This window comes from Sus scrofa, chromosome 5, assembly GCF_054392235.1.
Source record: "Sus scrofa isolate SSC_HxYL_T2T_F1_AM1 chromosome 5, Sscrofa_HxYL_maternal_Yorkshire_Landrace_v2.0, whole genome shotgun sequence".
Lineage (NCBI taxonomy): Eukaryota > Metazoa > Chordata > Mammalia > Artiodactyla > Suidae > Sus > Sus scrofa.
In genome coordinates, this window is record NC_139387.1 from 32,721,473 (window position 1) to 32,743,537 (window position 22,065).

Genomic DNA, 22,065 nt, shown 5'->3' on the forward strand with positions numbered 1-22,065 from the left:
AATTGAGGGTAACTTCAAAAATAGCATGAGGAGTTCCCATGGTGACTCAGTGGGTTAAGAACCCAACACAGTGTCTGTGAAGAAGCGGGTTCAATCCCTGGCCTCGCTCAGTGGGTTAAGAATACAATGTTGCCACAAGCTGTGGCGCAGGTCACAGATGAGGCTCAGATCCAGCATTGATGTGACTGTGGCACAGGCCTCAGCTGCAGCTCCAATTCAACCCCTAGCCTGGGAACGTCCATGAACTTCCATATACTGCAAGTGCGGCCTTAAAAAGAAAAAATAAATAAATAGCATGAAAGCAACAAATTTCTAAGTATCTGCTCCCTATTCTGAGCCTGAAGTCTGCCCTTCTTTTGACAAAAAAGCAGACGAGCATGTGTTAGAGAGCTGCCACCACGGGCACCAAGCACAGAGGTTCTCCCTAACGAGATCAGACGAGTTGGAAAATTCTACTTTTTTACTGTGGAATCCAAAGTTATTTGACCCCAGGGCAGAATACTACATGAAGTCATCTCCCATGACAGCCCCAGGTGTCTCCCACACTTTGAGAAAAGCTGGCTTAGCTGAAATGAAACCTTCCTTCTCTTTAGCGCTTTCCCAGCTCCACCAACGAATGAGGACCCTCTCCCATAGCACCTGCTCCACACTTAGACCACGCTCATCCTACTTCATCCCATTATAGTTATTTGTGTACTTGTCCTGGCCCCTCAGCAGATCTGCAGCAACTTGGAAAAACGTTATCAGGTTAGATATTGTTTGCATCATCCAAACAACAAGTTGTAATGACAACTTGCACTTAACTGAGCACTGACCCTGTGGCAGGCTCTGGCCTGGGTACTTCTCATGGACAAGCACATTCCTGCCATGAGGAGGCCTGAGCTGAGAATTACTATTGCATTTATAGGATGTTAGGTTAAGTAGCCCGTTTGGGTTTACACAGCTGGTGATTCAGAAAAGCAGGGTGAAGAGTAACCATAAGAGAAATGTTTCATGTTCTGTGTAGGTTAATTGAAACGTTTTAGAATGTCTGACCTGAAGTTAAAGGTGTTTTTACCACTTACTCTGTAAATCTTGATATCAGCCACTTACTTCAGTAATACTACATGGAATCTTGGTTACTGTCCACTGCCTAGATCTTTATTTTAAAAAGATCTAAGGTGCTCTCCTCTATCCAGCCAATGAACCTCTCTTAACACAAAAATTAAGACTTCCTGAGAAAGTCTCTTTTCTAATGGAGACACTGAAGGAGAAATGATCATTAAGAATTCAGTCTGGAGTTCCCATCGTGGCTCAGTGGAAATGAATCTGACTAGCATCCATGAGGACGCAGGTTCGATCCCTGGCTTGCTCAGTGGGTTGAGGATCTGGTGTTGCCATGAGCTCTGGTGTAGGTTGCAGACACAGCTCGGATCTGGCATTGCTGTGCCTGTGGTGTAGGCCAGTGGCTGTATCTCTGATTTAACCCCTAGCCTGGGAACCTCCGTATACCGTGGGTGCAGCCCTAAAAAGACCAAAAAAAGAAAAATATTCACAATTCAGTCTTAGCCATCAAAAAGACCACAAATAGCAAATGTTGGTGAGGATGTTAAAAAAAAAAATGAACAAGCCTTGTACACTGTTGGTGGGAATGTAAATTGTTGCAGCCATTATGGAAAAGAGTATGAAGATTTCTCAAAAAAACTAAAAATAGAACTACCATGGAGTTCCCATTGTGGCTCAGTAGAAATGAATCTGAATAGCATCTGGGAGATGTAGGTTTGATCCCTGGCCTTGCTCATTAGGTTAAAGATCCAGCTTTGCCCTGAGCTATGGTGTAGGTTACACATGCAGCTCAGATCCCTGGTTGCTGTGGCTGTGGTATAGAACAGAAGCTATGGCTCCGATTCAACCCCTAGCCTAGGAACCTCCATATACCACAGATGCGGCCCTAAAAAGACAAAACAAAAACAAAAACTACCACATAACCTAGCAATTCCATTCCTAGGTGCTTATCTGAAAAAAATGAAATCACAAATTTGAAAAGATACGCGCACCGCAACATAGCAACATTATTTACAATAGCTAATATATGGAAGCAACCTAAGTGCCCAAGATGAATGGATAAAGATGTGGGGTGTGTGTATGTGTGTGTGTGTGTGTGTGTGTACAATGAAATATTGATCAGCCATAAAAAAATAAAAGTTTGGGGGTTCCCATCTTGGTGCAGTGGAAACGAATCCGACTAGGAAACATGAGGTTGTGGGTTCGATCCCTGACCATGCTCAGTAGGATAAGGATCTGGCATATGCCATGCGGTATAAATCACAGACACAGCTTGGATCCCAAATTGCTATGGCTGTGGCATAGGCTGGCAGCTGTAGCTCCAATTCGACCCCTAGCCTGGGAACCTCCATATGCCATGGGTGCGGCCCTAAATACTATATGATATCTCTTATATGCACAATCTAAAAAATAAAGTGGTGAACATAACAAAAAAGAAAGAGACCACAGATAATGGAGAAAAAGCTAGTGATTACCAGTGAGGAGAAGGAAGGGGGTAGGGGCAACATAGGGGTAATTCTGAAGTACAGACTCTTATATATAAAATAAATAAGCTACAAGGATCTCTTATACAGCACAGTGAATATAGCCAATATTTTATAATAACTATAAATGGAAAAAATGAATAAATGGAGTATAATCATTAAAAATTATGAATCACTATGTTGTATACCTGAAACATAAATAATATTGTAAATCAACTATACCAGAATAAAAAGAAAATAATTCACTAATAGCAATCATAGAGGCCTAAGAACATGATTTTGTGCATGGGGACAATTCACACAGGCCAATAAGTATCCTAGATCTGCCTCTATTTTGCTAGGTAATTACCACAGGCAAGTTTCCTTGTCTCTCTGTACCTCAGTTTCCTCATCTGTAAGATGGAGTTGATGATAGTATCTATCCCTTTGTGCTCTTTTGATACTTTAGTTACTGCATGTGCTTATTACCACATGTTGAGTGTATAACAAATGTTATCTAAATAAAATAGGATGGGAGTTCCCATCGTGGCTCAGCGGAAATGAATCTGACTAGCATGCTTGAGGACGCAGCTTGTGTTCAGTGGTTTAAGGATCTGGCGTTGCCTTGAGCTGTGGTGTAGGTCGCAGATGCGGCTCAGATCTTGCATTGCTGTGGCTCTGGTGTAGGCCAATAGCCACAGCTCTGATTCAACCCCTGACCTGGGAACCTCCATATGCCTCGGGTGCAGCCCTAAAAAGACAAAAAATAATAATAATAAATAAAATAGGAATAAGCTTTGAGATCCTGCTTCCCTGTACATCCATTTCTAATTACTGCCCAATTTCATTTCTTTTTTTATTAAGGTATAGCTAGCTGATTTTCAATGTGCCCATTTCAACTGTACAGCACAGTGACCCTTTCTTTTATTATCTTCCATCATGGTCTTCAAGACACTGGATATAGTCACCTGTGCTGTACAGTAGGATCTCACTGCTTATCCACTCTAAATGTAATAGTTTGCATCTACTAACACCAAACTCCCAGGCCATCCCACACTCTCCCTCCTCCATTCATTTAAAAAATAACCATAAAATCCTTCTACTCTCGGAGAACTTCAAAAAACAGCAGAAATGTAGTTTTCACAAACAAATGCACTTAGAAAAGCAAAAGCTCAGAAAAAATACAATATCTGCAATTATTTTGAAATTGATTTTCCATTTTTTCCTATTAGGAGTCAGCAATTCAGGGAGATCCATATAGATTATAATACCAAACAATTTTTTTCAAAAAAAGCCAGAACAAATTTCATAAGAAAAAACACACTAACCTCTTCATACTAAAAATCAATTCACATATAAATTAAGGTCTCACATACCTTATAAATTCAAGTTAGATTCAGTTGCCTGTGTTTCTACAAAGAAGCTATGTGTAATTACAATTTCTTTGAACATTCAGAGAATATTTGCTTTTAGAAAGATGACAGACTTCCTTTGGCTCATTTAAATAAGAAAAAGTCTAGTGCCAGAAGACTTCATTATTCAATTTAGGAATAAGAGGAAATTTTATATTAATGTTTACAGATATTCTATGTTTTCATGTGCCAGAAAACATACATTCACTGAGCAATGTGGCAAGAGGATTCTTGATCTAATGATAAGCTCTGTTTTTCCTATATTTGTTCATTTCCCCAGACATTTGATAAAAGTCATACCTACATTTGTATAATGCTTTATATCTGGAAAACCTTTTCATACATTACCTCAGAAGCACTGTGTGTATGTTCATGATGGTCAGATTACAGAACTCACCACTGTGACAAAATCCTAATTTGAAAACCCAAAGAATATTCACTCCTTTTAAACTGAAGGTGCCTTGCAGGCAGAGACTGTTTCCTGTGTATTTTGTGCATATATTTATATCCTTCGTGGTGCATTAAATTACTACATTTTAAATACGTTGCCTTCAGAAATTAACTTTGCAAGAAATAGGCTTTTCCTGAGTCAAGAGTGGCAGACTCTCATTGCCTTCAGGGATAAATTTCATGCCACACACACAAAGTTAGAGCCTCTTTTATTACACAATTAGCTTTAAAATCACTTTGCACACGGAGTTCCCCTTGTGGCTCAGTGGTAACGAACTGCAATAGTATCCTTTCTCAGTGGGTTAAATATCTGGTGTTGCCGTGAGCTGCAGTGTAGGTCGCAGATGCGGCTTGGATCTGGCATTGCTGTGGCTGTGGCTTAGGCTGGCAGCTATAGCTCAATGCAGCCCCTAACCTGGGAATTTCCATATGTCCCAGGTGTGGCCCTAAAAAGACAAAAAAAAAAAAAAAAAAAAAAAAAAAAAAAAAAAGAATCACGTTACATACTATAGCACCAAAATTAAAACTGATACTTTTTTTTTTTAAGAGTAAACATATTAAAACAAGTAGAAGATGGAGTTCCCACTATGGCTCAATGTGACACTGGCATCTTGGGAGCACTGGGACACAGGGTTTGATCCCTGGCCCAGAAGAGTGGGTTAAGGATCCAGCATTGCTGCAGCTGCAGTGCAGGTAACAATGCAGCTCAAATCTGATCCCTGACCCAGGAACTCCATGTGTCACAGGGTGACCCAAAAAAAAGCAAATAAAATATGTAGAAGAGTTCCTATTGTGGTTCAGGGGATTAAGAATCCAAAACAGTGCCTGTGAAGTCACAGGTTCAAACCCTGGCCTCACTGAGTGGGTAAAGGATCCACTACATTGCCGCAAGCTGCAGTGTAGATCACAGATGCAGCTCAGATCCCCCATTGCTGTGGCTGTGACTTAGGCCTGCAGCTGTAAATTGACTCCTGGGACCAGTTTGATCCCTAGCCTGGGAACTTCCATATGCCACAGGTGCAGCCCTAAAAAGAAAGAAAAGAAAACAAACATGTAGAAATTCTAAGCTATCTGTATAACCATCTTTTTTAAAAAGAAATCCCAAACAATGTTATTTAACCCTACATACCTCAGAACATATCTCAAAATAAAAGGAAGATTTCCTTAAAAAACCATCATCACACCAACAAAATTATCAGTAATTCTATGATATTATCTAATACCCAGTCCATATTTAAATGTTCCCTGTTTTAAAAATATTTTGTTTTTATATTTGGTTTATTAATATCAAGATCTAAATAAGATAATTGTCATATTTGCTTATTATGTTTCTTAAGTCTTTTAAAATCTTTACTATGGAAATTTTCAAACATACACAAAAAATGAAGAAAATCTTATAGAAACCCCCACATATCCATCACCTAGCTTTAATAATTTTCAGTATTTTGCCAATTTTATTTTATCTGCTCTTTTACACATGCACACACACCTTTTAAAATTTTAAGATAAAATAGGAGTTCCTATTAGTGGCACAGTGGAAACGAATCCGAATAGAAACCATGAGGTTGCAGGTTCAATCTCTGGCCTTGATCACTAGGTTGAGGATCCGGCATTGCCGTGAGCTGTGGTGTAGGTCACAGATGTGGCTCAGATCCCGAGTTGTTCTGGCTGTGGTGTAGGCTGGCAGCCCTAGCCTGAGAACCTCCATATGCTGCGGGTGCGGCCATAAAAAGCAAAATAAATTAAATTTAATTTAATTTTAAGATAAGATATACATAACATAAAACTTAACATTTTAGGAGTTCTGGGAGTTCCCGTCGTGGCACAGTGGTTAACGAATCGGACTAGGAACCATGAGGTTGCAGGTTCTATCCCTGCCTTTGCTCAGTAGGTTAGGCTCTGGCATCACCGTGGGCTGTACTGTAGGTCGCAGACGCGGCTCGGATCCCGCATTGCTGTGGCTCTGGCATAGGCTGGCAGCTACAGCTCTGGCTGGCAGCTACAGCTCCAATTAGACCCTTAGCCTGGGAACCTCCATATGCCACAGGAGCGGCCCAAGAAATGGCAAAAAGACAAAAAACAAACAAACAAAAAAAACATTTTAGAAGTTCCCATTGTGGTGCATCAGAAACGAATCCAACTAGTAACCATGAGGTTTCGGCTTCGATCCCTGGCCTCACTCAGTGGGTTAAGGATCCAGTGTTGCTGTGGCTGTGGTGTAGGCTGGCAGCTGTAGCTCCAATTCAACCCCTAGCCTGGGAACCTCCATATGCCGTGGGTGTGGCCCTAAAAAGCAAAAAAAAACCTTAACATTTTAACCATTTTAAGGTGTACGAGTGCATTCACAATGTTGTGCCATCCTCACTACTATCCATTTCCAGAACTTACTCATCTTCTGAACAGAAACTCTGCGTCCATGGAACCATATCTCCACTCCCCTCTCCCCACAGCTCCTGGTAACGTCTATTTTGCTTTCTGTTTCTGTGAATTTGCCTGTTCTAGATGCCTCACGTAGATGGAATCATACAGTATTTGTCTTTATGTCTGGCTTATTTTACTTATTAGCATAATTTCTCCAAGGCTCATCCATGTTTTCACCTGTGTCAGAACTTCATTCCTTCTTGGAGTTCCCATGGTGGCTCAGTGGTAACAAACCCAACTAGGATCCATGAGGACACAAGTTCGATCCCTGGCTTCAATCGCTCGGATCCCACATTGCTGTGGCTAAGGATTACATACCCACACTTTTAAGTCAGTCTTCAAGTTTAATTGTTTGAACAAAGATATATCATGGTGCTATATGCTTCATGTTACATCCGATAATGAGGCACTTCATTATAGCATCCACTTGAGCGATGCTAAGACTGACCAACGGGCTTAGTTATTTACATGATCCCGCCATTTTGAAGTTCCATTTCACCTTTGCATCAAATGGCTCCAACCACTAAGGATCATCGCATGCATCTTATTTCATCAGAGGTTAAAAAATGGTAATTTTCTTTCTTTTTCTTTTTTCTTTCTTTTTTTTTAGGGCCAAACCTGTGGCATATGGAATTTCCCAGGCTAGGGCTTGAATTGGAGCTACAGCTGCCAGCCTCCACCACAGCCACAGCAATGTGGCATCCGAGTTATGTCTGCGACCTACACCACAGCTCACAGCAACACTGGATCCCTGACCCACTGAGCAAGGCCAGGGATCAAACCTGCATCCTCATGCATACTGGTCGGATTCATTTCTGCTGCACCACCACAACGGGAACTCTGGTAATTTTCTAATTGTATTAAACTTTCCACATTCATTAGCTGGGATTCTATAAAATGCAGTTTGCTATCATCAACTTAGGCTACTTGGTTACCCCGAACTAATTACAGTTTATGCAGGAAAGTCAGGATAAATGCATAATTCTTGGCATTTGTTTGCTGATTTGCAGAGAAGTAAATTAGTGCCCTGTTTATGTCTAGTGAAATTCAGTGCATTTTTATTTCTTACTGGGGGTTGGGGAAGAATGTAGGAGGGAAGACTTTCTCTCTATGATGCATCATTATACACTTTGGAATTTTTGTATATGTGTTGTGCTTCAACCATCTCATTCATTACTTTTTTGAATTCCATCTTTGGTTATTAGGAACCCCATCATGCAGGCTCCTGTGTCCTCTAGTTGGGGGTCTATTACTCTTTGCATTCTGGCACAAGCTGGTTCAAACTCATGTGTATATTTCCTGCCCCAGACCTAGAGTCAATCATTCTTCCAAGGAACTTTGGCTCCTTTTAATGGAGAATGGATATGTACCTTTTAAAATGAAACTTACCCTTAGTTCATTTACACGACCCCCAATATACATCACTGTCATAAACCTCTCAAAACTTACCCATGACTTAATATCAACATTATTGGCACCCTCAATTCACAGAGGGTGTGTTTTCTATGTGCCAAACACAGTTTTAAGCCTGAAAAATAGACAAATTAAAAAGACAGGAGTTCCCATCGTGGCACAGTGGTTAACGAATCCGACTAGGAGCCATGAGCTTTTGGGTTCCATCCCTGGCCTTGCTCAGTGTGTTAAGGATCCGGTGTTGCCATGAGCTGTGGTGTAGGTCGCAGACATGGCTCGGATCCTGTATGGCTGTGGCTCTGGAGTAGGCCAGCGGCTACGGCTCCAATTAGACCCCTAGCCTGGGAACCTCCGTATGCCTCGGGAAGTGGCCCTGGAAAAGGCAAAAAGACAAAAATAAAAATAAAAAAAATAAAAAATATAAAGACAGACTCCTTGCCTTCCAGGGGCTCACAATCTATTGGAAGAAATAGTCACATCACAAGTCACTACTTCAAAGTAAGGCTGACTATGATAAGAACATGATAGAATCATGAAGTCTGGATAAAATCCAAACTCCTTAGCTTTTCATATAAGATCCCAGCCTACATCTTATCTCATTCATTTACTCATTCATTGCATAAAGATTTATTGGCAGCCTACTGTATACCAGTGACCAAGGTATAGTCCCTGCCCTTAAGAGCACATTACCTAATAACGCAGCACATAAACAAACAACCCATAATATAGACTGGGCAGTGCTATAAGATATGTAAGCACAGGATATTATGGAGGGCGACTCTCTTAACTTAGTTTTGAGAAATGATTCTCAGACAAAGGGATAGTGAGCTAAGATTTGAGGAGTTAAAGGGTTTTTGTTTTGTTTTGTTTTTTGTTTTTTTTTTTATTTTAGCTGCACCCAATGCAGAAGTTCACAGGCCAGGGATCAAAACCACACCATAGAGGCAACACAGGCTGCTGCCATGACAAGCCTGTATCCTTAACCTGCTGCACCACAAGGGAACTCCAGGAGTTGAAGATTTTTTGGAAGGGGAAGAAAAGAAGAGAATAGGGTTCTAGGAGAGGCCATTGTGTTAGGGCCCAGATTAACAGGGAGCTTCCTGAGAGCTATGAGTTTATTTGAATGAGGAGCTTGGGCAGGAGTGTGGTGGACACGATAGTTGAGGATGGAAAAAATAAAGAGACATCAGGAAGATTTGTAAATCTTCTAAAGGAATGGGGAGCTATTCAAAGGCTTTAAGGGAGGAGCTACATGATCAGATCTGTGCTTCTGAAAGACTCTGCTGTTGTCTTGAACAATGATCTAGAGAGGGGCAAGAGGGAAGGCAGGGGCCAGCCAGGAAACTAGTGTAGGAGCCCAGAACAGAGACCTGAGCTTGTGGCAATGGAAAAAAGTAGGTGTTCTCCAGATATATTCAATAAGTACAGTAAATGGTGTGATGATTGGTGGATGTGGAGGATGGCAATCTGGGCAATCTAGGACTCTAGCTTAGGCTCTCTGGAGGTAATGACATCAGGCCCTGCATTAGGAAACACAGACAGAAGTTCAGGTCCCAGAAGGAAGATGCTGATGTCTGTTGTGAATATGCTGCCTTCATGGCTCCTATGAGACATACAAGAAGTGATGTCCAGTGGGCAAGTGCAGTTGCAATCCAAGGCAGAGAATTAATGTAGATATAAATGTGATGATCAACAGTACATAGAGTTGGGAGAGGTAAAGAGAGAGAACACCCCCCCATTCAACTTTGCCCTATCGATCACTCCTTACCTGTATGGTCTTTGACTTCCAGTAGCAAGACTGAGCTCACTAACATATAGGGGATCTTGCAAAAGAGTAGCTTTCTGAAAGAGGGGAAAAAGTGGGAATAGTTAGAATTTTTGTTTACCAAAAATCAATTCCCCCTACTTTTAGTCAATATCGTATATCTATTCTTTAATCCCTCCTACAGTACATGACTTTTAACTCATTCCAGTATTTGATAACATCACAGGGAATTTTTTCCTTATGTCGTTTTTTAAAAAGTTTTAAACAGGAGTTCCCATTGTGGCACAGCAGAAGTGAATCTGACTAATATCCATGAGGATTCAGGTTCAATCCCTGGCCTTGCTGGGTGGGTCGGGGATCTGGCACTGCTCTGAGCTGTGGTGTAGGTTGCAGATGCAGCTCGAATCATAAGTTGCTGTAGCTGTAGTGTAGGCTGTCAGCTATAGCTCTGATTCGATCCCTAGCCTGGGAACTTCCATATGCCGCAAGTGCAGCCCTAAAAAGCAAAAAAAAAAAAAAAGTTTTAGGCATAATATGTGCTCATTATAAAATGAAATAAGCTATCAATATTAAATACTGCAAAAATGCATAAAATAAATGATCAAAGTCCCCTATCTCTCCCTACTCCTTCTGTATCAGTATTCAGAATACTTTACTATTGTTAGTTTGGTTTATATTCTTCCAGGCATGTAAAAACATATTACTTATATCATATGCTTCTATAATATTTACACATTAGATGATATATTTTTATAATGTGTATTAAAGGCCGTTCCCATTGTGGCTTAGCAGGTGAAGAACCCAACTAGTATCCATGAGGATGTGGGTTTGATCCCAGGCCTCACTCTGTGGGTTGGGGATCCAGTGTTGCTGTGAGCTGTGGTGTAGGTTGCAGATGCAGCTTGGATCCCACGTTGCAGTGGCTGTGGTATAGGCTGGCAGCTATCACTCTGATTCAGCCCCTAGCCTGGGAACTTTCATATGCCTTGGGTGCAACCCTAAAAAGAAAAAAAAGTGTATTAAATACCAGCTACATCACATCAAATATATTAATCTGGAAATTTTTTTCACTTAATACATGGTGGAGAGTTTTTCTTTTTTTCTTTTTTTGTCTTTTTGCCATTTCTTGGGCCACTCCCATGGCATATGGAGGTTCCCAGGCTAAGGGTTGAAACAGGGCAGTAGCCGCTGGCCTACACCAGGGGCACAGCAATGCGGGATCCAAGCCGCGTCTGCGACCTACACCACAGCTCACAGCAACGCTGGATCCTTAACCCACTGAGCAAGGCCAGGAATCAAACCCGAAACCTCATGGTTCCTAGTCAGATTCGTTAACCACTGAGCCACAATGAGAAATCCTGGAGAGTTTTTCTTGTCTATGTAAGTAGATTTACTTTAGTCTTCTTTAATGATTACCTAGTATTACAATATTACATAGCTGAGATATACAATACTTTTGTTAACTATTCCCCCATTGGTGGGGTTATTTTTTCTTAAATCTATATTGTTGTCATTTCCCACTCATTCTGGGTCTTGAAACAAACTGGCATATAGTGTTCAGCAAGTTCTCTAAATAATTTTTTATTTATACTGAGGCTTAACAGACAGGTCAGAAAGAATTTCTGAAATGTTGCTGATTTACAACTCCAAACAAGCTTTCCCGGGTCTTACTCCTTCATAACAGAGAAGGTGGGGTTGGGGGTGGGAGGAATTATGCGCTTTTTGTTTGTATTTTCATCATTGCTCTACATTAAAAAAAAAAAAAAAAAAAAAAGCTGCCCTTTTTTCCTCTCCAAATGTTTATATTTGCCTTAAATCTAAAATTTCAATTTGAGGAAATTCCATATTTATTTAGATTTCTAGCAGTTATCTTCACAGCATATGATGGGCAAAGTATTGCCATATTTAAAAAAAAAAAAATTTAAGGGCCACATTGTGTGGCATATGGAAGTTCCCTGGCTAGGAGTTGAATAGGAGCTGCATTCAGTGGCCTACACCACAGCCACAGCAATGCAGGATCCAAGCCGCATCTCCAGCCTACACCACAGCTCACGGCAAATGCCAGATCCTTAACCCACTGAGCAAGGCTGGGGATCAAACCTGCATCCTCATGGTTGCTAGTCAGGTTCCTTACTGCTGAGCCACAATGGGAACTCCAGAATTCCCATATTCTGTCTGTAGAATTTAAGATGCTAAACAACCAGATGTAATTACTTTTGGTGGACGTTACATATAAAACCAGTTACTGACAGAGGTAACTAGAAATTCTTCAAATCAAAATGAGTACTAATTTCTAACTGGATGGTTCAAGTTAATTTTACCTGAAAGTATACAGAGTTCAGATGTCTAACTCCTTTCCCAGGAGCATTTACATACCCAACAGGAAAGAAACCTTGAGGCATAAGAGATCGAGATAAGTCTGACTGATTTAGGAGATTTTTTTTTTAATTTCCTAAAATTTATGAAGATAGCACCAAGACTAATCAAAGGTGACCAGCCTAATGAAAACAACTCAACAATGTCACAAAAAAATCACAACTTTTAAAACGGCTATATTGAGTTAATATCTTATTCTCACTAGAACAAATGCTGACTTGACTGATTCATCGTTTATGTATGAAATATTTACTTGTTTTCCATCTTTCAAGGGATAGAACATCGTTTTAATGATAATATCTGCCAGCTTGTAAAGATAACCCCCCTTCACTCACATTATTTTGGTAGTCATAGAAAAAAATTAGACCATCTGGGTTCAAATCCCAGATCTATATTAGTTGTAAAAACTTGACCATATCATTTAATTTCCCTGTGCCTCAGTTTCCTCATCTGTGAAATGAGAATGACAGTCCTAGCTCAAAGGACCGTTTGCAGATTAAATGAGTTAATATACAGACAGCGTCAGAAAACTCCTACCAATAACAACAATACGTATTAGTTGTTACTTGTAATTGCTTTATAATCAGAAGGGCTCTGAATTGGACTATCTGACTTGCCCCAGCCATCCCTCTGCTGCAGAATCAAAAAGTAGTACTTGAAACTGGGAGCTAGCTATGAAAAAGAATATATATATGTATATATATCTGAGTCATTTTGCTGTACAGCAGAAATTAACACAACATTGTAAATCAACTCTACTTCAACAAAATTTTCTAAAAAACTGGGAGCTGGAGTTCCCATTGTGGCACAGCAGAACGGATCCATATCCGAGTAGGAACCATGAGGTTGCAGGTTCGATCCCTGGCCTTGCTCAGTGGATTAAGGATCTGGCGTTGCTGTGGGCTGTGGTGTAGGTCACAGATGCAGCTCGGATCCTGCATTGCTGTGGCTGTAGTGTAGGCCGGCAGCTGTAGCTCCGATTCGACCCCTAGCCTGAGAACTTCCATATGCCATGGGTGGGGTCCTAAAAAGCAAAAAACAAAACAAAGCAAAACCAAACAAAACTGGGAGCCAATTATATAATAGTTATTTTGAAATATTTACGTAGATTTTTTTTTTTTTTGTCTTTTGTTGTTATTGTTGTTGCTATTTCTTGGGCTGCTCCCGTGGCATTATTGCTGTTGTTGTTGTTGTTGCTATTTCTTGGGCCGCTCCTGCGGCATATGGAGGTTCCCAGGCTAGGGGTTGAATCGGAGCTGTAGCCACCGGCCTACGCCAGAGCCACAGCAACGCGGGATCCGAGCCGCGTCTGCGACCTACACCACAGCTCACGGCAACGCCGGATCCTTAACCCACTGAGCAAGGGCAGGGACCGAACCCGCAACCTCATGGTTCCTAGTCGGATTCGTTAACCGCTGCGCCACAATGGGAACTCCTAGGTAGATTTTTAAAAGTCAATTAAGTTTTGATTTTTCTATTAGAACATATGAAACCTTCTTTTAATAGATCAGGATTTTTCCCTCTGTGATTCATTTAAATCTTGATTTGGAGAAAGCTGGTTAAATTTTAGAGAGGAGTTTTAAACCTTTAATGTTTAATTTAAACATTAAACATTCTGAACCATGCTATGAGAAAAAAAATTAGAGTTATCTTGTAATCTTTCACAGTTTGGGGGCACTTATAACCCACACCCCCGCTTCCTAGCTTCTTCTAAGTGAAAAGAATCCTGTTTTTAGGAGTTCCCATCGTGGCGCAGTGGTTAGCGAATCTGACTAGGAACCATGAGGTCGCAGGTTTGATCCCTGGCCTTGCTCAGTGGGTTAAGGATCTGGAGTTGCTATGAGCTGATGTAGGTTGCAGGCTTGGATCCTGCGTTACTGTGGCTCTGGCGTAGGCCGTCGGCTGCAGCTCCAATTAGACCCCTAGCCTGGGAATCTCCACATGCCACGGGAGCGGCTATGGAAAAGGCAAAAAGACAAAAAAAAAAAATATATATATATATTTATATATATATAATTATATTAGAAGGTCAATAAAAAATGATGTATCCCTGAAGATAACTATTATTATTCTTTTGATAAATTACTTATTTTAAAATTGATCCTAGTATAATAATAAAGATCCCTAAATGAGAGTTCTGACTCTGCCCTAAACTTATTATATAATGTTGAGTAAGTCACTTGAAGTTTTTGTGCTTCGGTGTCTTCCTTTAGGGACATAGAACAAGTGATCTCTATAAAATTATCTGATCCTATGACAATGGCTCCCACTGAACTACTTTCAGTAGTGCAGCTAAGAAATACAAAAACATATTGACAGTGCTGAACTTTATCCGAGCTTCACGCTCTCTGAAAGCAGAATGGTTGAGAAATCACCTCGGATAACTGGAAGAGACCGCCCTGCTCACACATATTCTAAGACCTGTCTGCATCCTTCCTCACTGATTATCCTGAGAGTCACTGCTGACCCGTTTGTTTCTGCCTCTATAATATCTCAGGTCCATCTCTTTTTCTTTAAGATATTTCTCATTTAACGAGCTTTTTCCCTATTGCAATAGCTTGAGTAAAATCATCTCCTTAATTGTTTAGTACATTGTGTTTTTCACAATATTATTAAATTCCAAGGTTAAATTTCCAAAATGGGGAAGAAGTGCAGGGACACCTACTCCAAAAAAACAACGCTCAAGTCAAGGTTAACTGAAGAGGACACTTACTATGATATAATTGTTCCATGAACTTTTCAGGTGCAGAAACATTGAAGAGGTTGTAGAAATAATGTACAAATGAAGTTCTGACTCCTTTTTCTCTAAGTTTGGGTTGCTCTGTAAAGGAGAGGCCATGGAGGAATTTCCTAAGTAAAACTCATTTCCGTTCCCATTGCACTTGAAAGGGATTTCACTTAGAGAGTCTTTGTGATCTGAAAGCCCCTGGGGTTCTTTTGTGTTTGTTGTGCCAAATGGCACACTGACAGCCTTGCCAGTGGCTGATGCAGACTGACAGCTCCTCCTGGAGGGGGTAGGTAAGGGTCCACAGGCACTTTGGCTGTGAAGGGACAGCTTCTTGAGGTCTGAAGGAGGGCAGAGTGTGAAGTCCTTCGATGGTGTGCTGCCCTCTTGATGGTACCTGTCAGGCAGAATTTAGAATTAAATGTAATATTCAGAATTTAACAGTAAGGAACAAAAAGCACCCAGTGGCCCAACTGTAGCAACTTAAGTCTGAAAGGAAATGTCTTCATATAAAAAGAATGCTTGTTAAGAGAAAGGAATGATTTACTCTCACCTGCCATTGACCATTGATCTAGGGGAAGTAGAGCACAATTCTTCAGTATACTTTCCTGCTTTCAGAAATAAAATTCTACCCTCTGTCATATAAAGAAGCATTTTTAATATCTAAAGCATTATGCTTTATCCTTCACAGAGCCCAATATTCCCAGTGACTTCACATTCGAGCTTTGAAACTTGATCATTTTTTCATTGTGCATTTCTAATGGATCCTATAAAGAAAAAAATATTCATATAGAGAGACAAAGAGAGTTTTTTGGGGGCCACATCCACAGCATATGAAAGTTCTCGGGCCAGGTATCAAACCCTCACTGCTATTGTGACTGGGCTATACTGGGTCCTTAACCCACTGTACCACAGGGGAACACCAAAGAGAGATATTTTTTTTTTAAAGAATGGTTTTTTTTATTCATATTTTGCTAATATTCTTCTGATTTTTTTCAATATCATCCAGTGTTTCCCAATAACATCAGCACTTTTTTCAGAAGCAGTCCTGGGTTCCCGTCTCTTACCTTCCCTGTTCTCTCCAGCTCACCCCAACCCCATTTCTTTTCTCTGCAACACAAGAAAGCAAGTGGTGGAGGCTAAGAGGTTGTAAAGTATGAGATCTAGTTCTAATCCAGGCTCTGCCACTCAGTGGTTATATGACTTTGATTGACCTAAGCCTCAATTTCTCCTAATTTTAAAATAGGAGCAATAATAGAACCAATCTCATAGAGTTTCTATAAGGTTTAAATAAGAAAATACATGTTGGAGTTCCCATCATGGCTCAGCAGAAATGAATCTAACTAGCATCCATGAGGACACAGCTTCAATCCCTGGCCTCACTCAGTGGGTTAAGGATCTGGTGGTGTTGTGGCTGTGGCCAGCGGCTACAGCTCCGACGCACCCCCTAGACTGGGAACCTCCATATGCCACGGATGCAGCCCTGAAAAGATTTAAAAAGAGAGAGAGAGAGAGAGGGCGTTTCCCTTGTGGCTCAGTGGTTAATGAGCCTGACCAGGATCCATGAGGATGAGGGTTTAATTCCTGGCTTCGCTCAGTGGATTAAGGATCCGGCGTTGCCATGAGCTGCAGTGTAGATTGCAGACATAGCTCGGATCCCATGTTGCTGTGGTGTAGTCCGGCAGCTACAGCTCCACTTCAACCCTAGCTTGGGAACTTACATATACCGCACGTGCAGCCCTAAAAAGGAAAAAACAAACAAAAAAAGTGTTTAAGAATATACATTGCTCGGGGATCCAACTAGGAACCATGAGGTTGTGGGTTCGATCCCTGCCCTTGCTCAGTGGGTTAAGGATCCGGCGTTGCCGTGAGCTGTGGTATAGGTTGCAGAGACACAGCTCAGATCCCACGTTGATGTGGCTCTGGCGTAGGCTGGCAGCTATAGCTCTGATTCAACCCCTAGCCTGGGAACCTCCATGTGCCAGGGGAGCGGCTCAAAAAAAGGCAAAAAAAAAAAGGACAAAAAAAAAAAAAAAGCTCCACTTGAAGTGACTGTTACTCAGTTTTATGAAAAAGTTATTATTTTACAGAATTAAGAAGGATTTCTAAAAAGGATTACTTTTTTGGCAGCATAAATTAAAATGCCATGGACCTTATAGCTTCAGCAGTTAAGCAAGCTAATAAAGCTAAACTGTAGTCTTCATTTGAAATTCAATAATATCTACTCTTACCAGTCTAATTAAAGAGTAGTTCATTACTAACCAAGCGTTCTAGAAACTTGCGTTTGCACATATGTCAACTTCATATTTACAGAACTAAGTTGCTAAAAGTCAAATGTTCTTCTTTTTTTTTTCTTTAGGACCACACCTGTGGCATATGGAATTTCCTGGGCCAGGGATCACATCAGAGCTGGAGCTGTGGGCTATGCCATGGCCATAGCCACAGCAACACCCACCAGATCCGAGCCACCTCTTCAACCTACCCTGCAGCTCACAGCAATGCTGGATCCTTAGCCCACTGAGCGAGGCCAGGGATCGAACCCAAATCCTCACGTAGACAACTCAGGTCCTTAAACTGCTAATTCACAACAGGAACTCCAGGTGTTTTTCTAATGAGCTGATTATACATCTCTAGGAAGAACCCAGCTGCAAAGGAGAAAGCAATGAGAGAACTGAGAAGAACTCCAAAATCAAAAGTATGACAGAAGTTTTCTTGTGGCGCAGTGGGTTAAGGATCCGGTGTTGTCACCACAGTGACTTGGGTCAATTCCTGGCCTGGAAACTTCCACATGCAGCAGACACAGCACTCCCTCCTACCCCTGAAAAAATATATACAGAAATCATTTTTCTCCTTTCTCTCTTTATGTAAAGTACATAAATACCAGCATATTGACTCCATCAAGAAATGAAGAAAAATAGTAAATAGAATTTAACTTTTTTGTCATTCTTTTAAAGTGTTTTAAAGTCAAATAGAAAAGATAATTATTTGATTTTTTAAATGCTAAAAAAAGATAAGAAAAAGTTAATGTCAAAATGGAAAATTTAGTTTTCATGGAGAGCAAAAAACCTATCAGACTGAAATAGAATAACAAGCAGAACAATAAAGAACAATTTAAAAAATCTTATAGACTTAGATCTCAAGATGTAGAATTGAGCAAAAGCAGAATTGGTGAAATATAAGCAACTCTATGTAAAATAACTTAAAGCTAGAAAATAATTCTCAGATACCTAAGGGTAATCAAGAGGCTGGCAGAGTCACATAACATAATATTCAGAATGTCCCAGATGCAATCCAAAATTACTTGACAGGGAGGGGGAGGGAGGGGGAGGGATCGGGAGCTTGGGCTTATCAGTCACAACCTAGAATAGATTTACAAGGAGATCCCGCTGAATAGCATTGAGAACTATGTCTAGATACTCATGTTGCAACAGAAGAAATGGTGGGGGAAAAACTGTAATTGTAATGTATACATGTAAGGATAACCTGACCCCCTTGCTGTACAGTGGGAAAATAAAATTAAAAAAAAAAAAAAGAAGACAAACAAGGTGATAACCAAAAAAAAAAAAAAAAAAAAAAAAAAAAAAAACAAAATTACTTGACATTTGAAAACCAGGAAAATCTCAATAACCTATGAAGACAATTAACAGATATTCGGAGTTCCCATTGTGGCTCAGTGGTAATGAACCCGACTAGTATCCAAGAGGTAGTGTGTTTGATCCCCGGCCCCACTCAGTGGGTTAAGGATCTAGCATTGCTTTGAGCTGCAGTGTAGGTCTTAGACATAGCTCAGATCTGGTGTTGCTGTGGCTGTGGTGTAGGCCAGCGGTTGCAGCTCCAATTTGACCCCTAGCTTGAGAACTTCCGTATGCCAGAGGTGCAGCCCTAAAAAAACAAACAAACAAAAAATAGACATCAATTCTGAGGTAACAAAAAATGTTGGAATTATCAGACAAAGGCTTTAAAGCAGCCATCATAACCATGTTCCAACAAATAAGAGTAAGCCTCTTTGAAATAAATGGAAATATATAAAGTCTCAGCAGAGAAATAGATATGAAGAGGAACCAAATGGAAACTTTAAGAGGAAAAAGTACACTGCCATAACCAAAAAATTTTAAATCCTCTGAATGGGCTCAATAAAGAGGGTAGAAGTGACAGAGAAAAAGAGTCACTGAATTTGAAGGTAGAGGAGTAGAAATTATCCAGTTTGAACAACAGAGAATAGGAATTGAAGAAAAAATGAACACACTCTAAAGGGACTGTGTGACAATATGAAAAGATCTGATATTCATGTCTTCACAGTGTCAGAAGAAAAGAGAAAAGAGTGTGAGACAGAAAATAGTATTTGAAGGAATAATGGTCGAAAACTCTCCAAATTTGGCGAAAGGCAGAAATTTACAGACTTAAGAAACTTGGTGAATCCCAAATAAGAAAAAACTTGAAGAATTCCACACCAGACACATCCTAATCAAACTACTGAAGATAAAGGGAATTAAGACATACTTTGAACTGAATGGCAATATGTGTCAAAATACATGTGACTCAGCTAAAACAGATTTTAGAGGAAAACTTACAGGTTTTGTTGACTCTGGGTCTTATTTAACTTCTATGGGGAAATTTTTTTTTTAAATCAGGCAATCAACTGGTGGGTGCATTCTGTTCAGGACTTTTATTTGCATTCAGAAGGAGAGGTAGGGGGAGTTCCCGTCCTGTCAGTGGCTAATAAATCCGACTAGGAACCATGAGGCTGCAGGTTCAATCCCTGGCCTCGCTCAGTGGGTTAAGGATCCAGCATTGCTGTGAGCTGTGGTGTAGGTCGCAGACACAGCTCAGATCCCGAGTTGCTGTGGCTGTAGCATAGGCCGGCAGCTACAGCTCCGATTAGACTCCTAGTCTGGGAACCTCCATATGCCAAGGGTATGGCCCTAGAAAAGACAAAAAAAAAAAATTATTACATCAAAATTTAAAGTATATTCAGTAAAAGACAGCACATAGAATAACCTAATAGATAGTTGATAACATGGGAAAAGGTATTTTTAATGTCTAGAACAATAAACAGAGTAGTAGAATATATATTGGTAGAATATCAAAGCAATTCTGCTCCTGAGTATATGTCCCAGGAAATTTTTCAAACAGGATAGAAGAGAGTGAGGAGAAGAGAAATGAATACTGGTTCTACCCAAACACTCAATATTTTTTGTATTTTTATAAATGTATAACTGATCAATGAATATTTGTTAATAATTATAAAGTGGGCAAACAGTGTAGAAGAGAATATATTTTCAGAGTTAATTTTGAGAAATAGCAAGAAATAAGGCTAATTACAAGAACAGCTTTTGAAGGCCTTAACTCCTCTTGTTTCTAAACATCCTGAATTCATATACTTAACACACATGGTATATTTACATAAACTCAGGACTTTGTCCCTTAATATAAATACAACAATCTATTAAGAAATTCTTAGAAAATTAATACAGATGGTGCCTCATGGCAAATTATTGCACAGTAGCATTTTTATTTTTTTGTTTTATCCCATTTTTTTGGCCATGCCTACAGCAAGCAGAAGTTCTCAGGCTAGGGATCAAACCCATGCCATGGCAGTGACCTGAACCGCCGCAGTGACAATGCCAGATCCTTAACCCACTGCGCCACCAGGAAACTCTGCATTATTATTTTTAAAATACCGTGGTATTCATTAGTGAGAGTAGAAAAGAAGAAAGTTATTCTGTTCCAAGACTTGAGCAAAGATTTTGAGGATGCTGACTAGATTGTTGCTCAGTGACTGACTCACAGATAATCAGTAATAACAAAAGAGCTAAGTTTAATAGGGATTTACTAAGTGCCACATCCAGTGTAAGCACTACATGCACAGTTTAACAACACTAGAGTTGGGGGTGCTGACCCTCTGCACAGTTGAAAATCAGCATACAACACTTTACAGTCACCCTTCCATATCCAAGGTTCCACATCCAAGGATTACATAGTACATGTCTATTGAAAAAAACCTGCCTATAAATGGACCTGCAGGAGTTCCCATCGTGGCGCAGTGGTTAATGAATCCTACTAGGAACCATGAAGTTGCGGGTTCGATCCCTGGCCTTGCTCAATGGGTTGAGGATCCGGCATTGCCGTGAGCTGCGGTGTGGGTTGCAGACTCGGCTCGGATCCTGTGTTGCTGTGGCTCTGGCATAGGCTGGCAGCTATAGCTCCGATTAGACCCCTAGCCTGGGAACCTCCATATGCCTCGGGAAGCGGCCCTAGAAAAGGCAAAAAGACAAAATAAATAAATAAATAAATGGACCTGCAGAGTTCAAACAAACCTGTGTTGTTCAAGGGTCAGCTGTACATGATTTAGTCCTTTACGTGTCATCTGTGCGATACATACCATTGTGAGCCCCATCCTGCCCAGGAGGAGGGAAGCCTGGGAAGGTTAAATAGTCCAACGCAGAATCCAGATTTGAACTCAGCCACTGTGGCTACAGAGCCTTCATGGGTTTTTTTGGTTTGTTTTTGTTTTTGGTCTCTTTTTTTTTAGGGCTGCACCCGCAGCATATGGAGGTTCCCAGGCTCCTATGGGTGGAATTGGAGCTGTAGCCACTGGCCTACTCCACAGCCACAGATCCGAGCCGTCTTTTCAACCTACACCACAGCTCATGGCAAGGCCGGATCTTTAATCCACTGAGCAGGGACAGGAATTGAACCTGCATCCTCATGGATGGTAGTTAGATTCATTTCCACTGAGCCACCCATGGGAATTCCTCCACAGAGCATGCATGTTTTTATCAACTTTGCCAGGAAGAATAACACAGTTCCTTTTTTCTACTTTCTGCCAAGAAATGCTTCTTCTAAGAGAAAAAATATATGGTTTTTTCTCCCTTCCACTTTGCTAATAATGTGCAATTAAATGCAACACATTCTCATTTCATGAGGATGCCGAGGTGGTCAGCTCTATATCTGCTTATTAAACAGATGAGTTTCTTCAAAAGTTCATCCCTCTGC

General features: G+C 40.6%; 2 protein-coding genes across 10 annotated transcripts in view; one reads left to right on the forward strand and one right to left on the reverse strand.

Moving 5' to 3' along the window:
- The window catches only part of XPOT (exportin for tRNA), a 196,424-nt gene that overhangs the window by 76,759 nt on the left and 97,600 nt on the right, over window positions 1–22,065 (forward strand). The gene's annotated exons all lie outside the window — the stretch shown is intronic.
- C5H12orf56 (chromosome 5 C12orf56 homolog) overlaps window positions 1–22,065 on the reverse strand; it is a 105,953-nt gene that overhangs the window by 43,667 nt on the left and 40,221 nt on the right. For all 4 annotated transcript variants that reach the window (XR_014803504.1, XR_014803505.1, XR_014803503.1 and 1 more), the window contains exons 4-5: window positions 15,058–15,466; window positions 9,972–10,045 (exon numbers count right to left, since the gene is read on the reverse strand). Coding sequence is in view for 1 of the 4 variants with exons in the window: in XM_013997692.3 (XP_013853146.2) it covers window positions 9,972–10,045; window positions 15,058–15,466 (483 nt within the window). In the remaining 3 variants the exon portion in view is untranslated. The remainder of the gene's footprint in view (window positions 1–9,971; window positions 10,046–15,057; window positions 15,467–22,065) is intronic.